Below are 3,865 nucleotides of genomic sequence, written 5' to 3'. Positions count from 1 at the left end.
TTTGTATAAGCAAGTTATCCTTCTCATTTTGGAACAATAATAATTATTAAATTGATATTTTCTATGTAAATATTTGGTATTTTTTAAAACTCAATTAGTAAAATTGTTTAGCAACACATCTAACGGAAGTCGTATTTTTTTTTTAAAACTACATTTTTGGTTTGTCTCAAAATGATGTATGCAAATGGGTTTCCTTTTTTTTAGCCTTATTGTGAAGGAAATGCGATATTTTGGATAATTTTCTTAGTGTTTATGGTCATTTGAGAGGGAAACGACATTTTTTTAAAGAATGTAAACAAGAAAAAAGAGAGAATACAAAAATATGACAAAAATAATTGAGTTTTTTTTTTTTTTTTCTTCTCTCAATTTCTTTTGCTTTTTTCATATATTTTTTTCCTTACAAACAAAGCAAATAATAAAATACTAATAATAATAACACTAAAATAAACACAAACAAATATCCTCCTATACAAACTCTCTAAATCTATGTTCCCTTTCAAGTCCCTTTGGACCAAAATAACATCTTACATCTCAAACTTCTTCACATTAATCTAGATTCACAAATTAAAAATTAAAATAAAAAAATTACTAAAATAAATGCAACTAGCTAGGAATGTCTCTCCTCAGATGAATCACTCCCATGAAAATATTTTTTTTTTTTAAAGCATCACAATTCAACTTCAACTTCCAAATCTGCAATAAGAAACCCAACAATATCTCTACCATCTCCTCCAAATCAAACCCATGTCAAATATTTCAATATTTTTAATCAAATTAAGAGCATTTACTAACCCAACTTAAAATAATTTTCTTCACTGAGAACTATTTGGATCCTCATCTCCACTGTCATCAGTCCCCTGAGGCTGATGCTGGTGTTCATGATGCTGGTGATGGTGTTGATGCTCCATTGGATTGTTTTGCTCAGAATTCATGTTTAAATTCCCTCTTGAGTATGCATTTAGAGCTGCCAACATTCCCAAATTTGACTCCGACATTCCAAGACCTAGATGTTGAGATGGTTGTTGCTGTTGTTGTTGTTGAATTAGCATTGAATTCAATTGTAATGGGCTTCCTCTTCCGCTTTGGAACTCGAGATTCCCCGGAAAATTGAATCTTGGCATGAAATGTAGAGGCGCTTGAAGGGTTGGGCTCTGAGTTATTGGTGCTGCTGCTGTTGATGATTGAAATGGCCACATCTGAGGCTGTTGGTTCTGCTGTTGTTGTTCGGATGGTCCAGCTCCGGACACGCTTGTCCCGCCACCCCCGGCTGTCATCGGTAGCATCCAGAATGTGCTTCCGGCTGCAGTGGTGGGAGCTGGAGTCACTGCCCACATGGCTGTGGCGGGTAAAATATTCGATGAACGAAGCAAAGTATTTGAAAGTTCTCCTTGTTGTTGTTGTTTTGGTAATTGCAAACCACTTCCACTTTTAAAGGCTTTGTTAATTGAAGATGATTCTCCTCCTCCGCCACCTCCGCCTCCTCCTCCTCCTCCTACTCCAGCACTCTCACTTTGTGATTGATTATCTTCTTTAAACAAATCCTCCCTAAATCGCTTCCTCATGTAATTCTCAGCACTAGAGTCTCCTCCGCCTCCGCCTCCAGACCCTTCTCCAGCTGGAAGCGCTTCCGCTATCTGATCAGCCGTCATCAGATGGTGCTGCTGCTGGTGTTGCTGATGATAAAACCTAGTACGCGCGTATGCGGAAACCCTTCTTCATAGTGAGGATGATGACCAAAGCTAAAGCGCCATGAAAAATGAGGAGCAGACTTTGAAGGGAGCTGAAAGAGTAGATCCACTACTCCTCAAAGAAACATTCAAAGTCGAAAAATTTGCCGAATTGGTGCCCGTTCCAGTGGCTGCAATTATCGCAGGCTCAGCTTGCTGCAGTAACCACTCTATGTTTTCACCGTCAGATTTGTGTCCCAGCTCACGAGTCAACTGAAAAACCCTCGCTGCACATGTCGCCGGCATTCTTATCCGCCTCCTCGCCCGTCTATTTTCGTGTGCCGGTCTTTTGTCGACCGTTTCACAGGTGGGTTCGTCGTGGTTAGGCAGCAGCTGCAGAAGTAGCTGTTGTGGTGGTGGTGGTAGTTATGGTTAAATTTTGTTCTTTTTGGAGGAATCGTTGAGGGGAGTAGATCTAGTGGCGTGGCGAGGGAGGCGTCAACGGAGGAGGACGATGAAGAGAGGAAGAAGAGGGAGGGGAGCTGAGACAGAAATCCAGCTTGGATGGAGATGGAGCCCATGAAGGAGCTGATCTGGTGGTGGTGCCATCAAAGAAGGGACCACAAGCTGAGGAGAAGAAGAAGAACTGTTGTTGTTGAAGGTGTGGTGGGGGTGGTGGTGAAGATGAGGATGGTGGGGTTCTGAAGAAGAAGAAAATTATTGTTGTTGGGTTGCTTATTGCTGGTGGTTTGTTGCAAATCTTAAGTTCCATTTGGTGGGGTGTGGGCTAGCTAAGCTAACTTCGGGGACTTTCTATCTTAATTTTAAAATTATTAAACCCCAAATAAAATAAAATAAAAATATTCACTTATTTTATTTTTCATAGAAAAAATAAAAACAATTTTTCTTTCTTGTTGTGGAAACAGAGGGAAGAAAGAGTGAGAGTATTATGTGGGTTGTTTGGTTGTGATTCTGTTGTCTTTGGAAAAAAATAAAGAGAGAGAAGGTGATGCTGATGAGGTGGCTGGTTTGGGTCTGTTTTGTTTGATTTGGTTGAAGAAACAGAAGCAGAGGAAGCAGAAGGAAGCAGAGGGAGGCAGGTGGGGGACCTCGGGAGAAAAAAGGGTTTACGCAAGAGTCCACTCGTGGGTCTCTGTAAAGGAATGTTAAAATTGGCCTTGTTATTGTTACCAACACCCATCTTCGTTTCTTCGCTCGTGTTTTTTTGCTACGTTGCATCTATTTATCCAAACATCCTGTACTAATCTGTAATATATACCCTAATACTCAACTGTCAAAGATGTTTGCTTTTTTAATTCATGTATCTCTAATCTATACAAATATGTTCACGAAAGAATTAGGATGCGTTTGTTTATTTTTTATGGTTTTAGAATATGTGATATTTAGTATATTACGAGATAAAATTTTAAAATTTAAAAAAAAAAAACCCACTAGGTTTGCTAATTTGATAAACACCCAATATATTAAAATATTTAAAATGATAAAAACCCCCCTACACCGCAGTGCCTGATTCCGGCATCACCACTGGAATCAGTGAAATTTTTTAAGGACACATACTGTGTCTGGTTATTCGATCGATATGACCTTTTCTCGGTCAGATCCACCACGGATATGACCAAAAAATGGCCGGATGTGGCCATCGAGCCGAAAAATTCCATTTTCCGTCATTGTCTTCAACGATGGCCAAGATTTGCATCATTGTCGCATCGTTGACAGTCAAGACGACACGACGGCCAGACTGCCTTTTCTGGCCAGATCCACTGTGGATTAGATCTGCCGGCCTTTTCGGTGGTGGTGTGACTATTGTGAGAGATTCGCTACCACGCGGTGGTTGCCGATCTGGCAAGTATTGGTGTGGTTTTTTGTAGTTTTTAAACCTTTTTTTTCTGGAGGTATTTAATGAAATAATAAACTAAGGGGTTTAAAATATTAAAAAAATAGACTAATATTTCTAGATAATGTCAAACAATATTTGGAGAATAGTTTGAGAATATGGTAGAAATAATAAGCTAAACGCACACTAGATTCTCTCTGGATACAGAATTTCTCAATTTTTGACACATCTTTAAGACACATGTGCTTTAACATGCATTCATTTTATTACTAGCTATCGGCAAGTTTGTATTTTGTAACTCCAAGGGGTTGATTTGACGATAAAAATGTTTCTTCTCTTCATT

General features: G+C 39.1%; 1 protein-coding gene across 1 annotated transcript; it reads right to left on the bottom strand.

The window, feature by feature from the left end:
- Positions 1-421: 421 nt before the first annotated feature.
- Positions 422-2,248, bottom strand: LOC116105701 (transcription factor TCP8-like). Its single transcript, XM_031392111.1, is given in 2 exon segments — positions 422-1,984; positions 1,987-2,248. Coding segments are annotated over 2 exon segments (1,434 nt in total). The 3' UTR covers positions 422-812.
- Positions 2,249-3,865: the final 1,617 nt, after the last annotated feature.

Source organism: Pistacia vera, unplaced genomic scaffold (assembly GCF_008641045.1).
Source record: "Pistacia vera cultivar Batoury unplaced genomic scaffold, PisVer_v2 Contig503, whole genome shotgun sequence".
In the NCBI taxonomy this organism is placed as follows: Eukaryota; Viridiplantae; Streptophyta; class Magnoliopsida; order Sapindales; family Anacardiaceae; genus Pistacia; species Pistacia vera.
The sequence above is the reverse complement of the archived record's forward strand: the minus strand, read 5'-3'. Positions and strand labels throughout refer to the sequence as shown.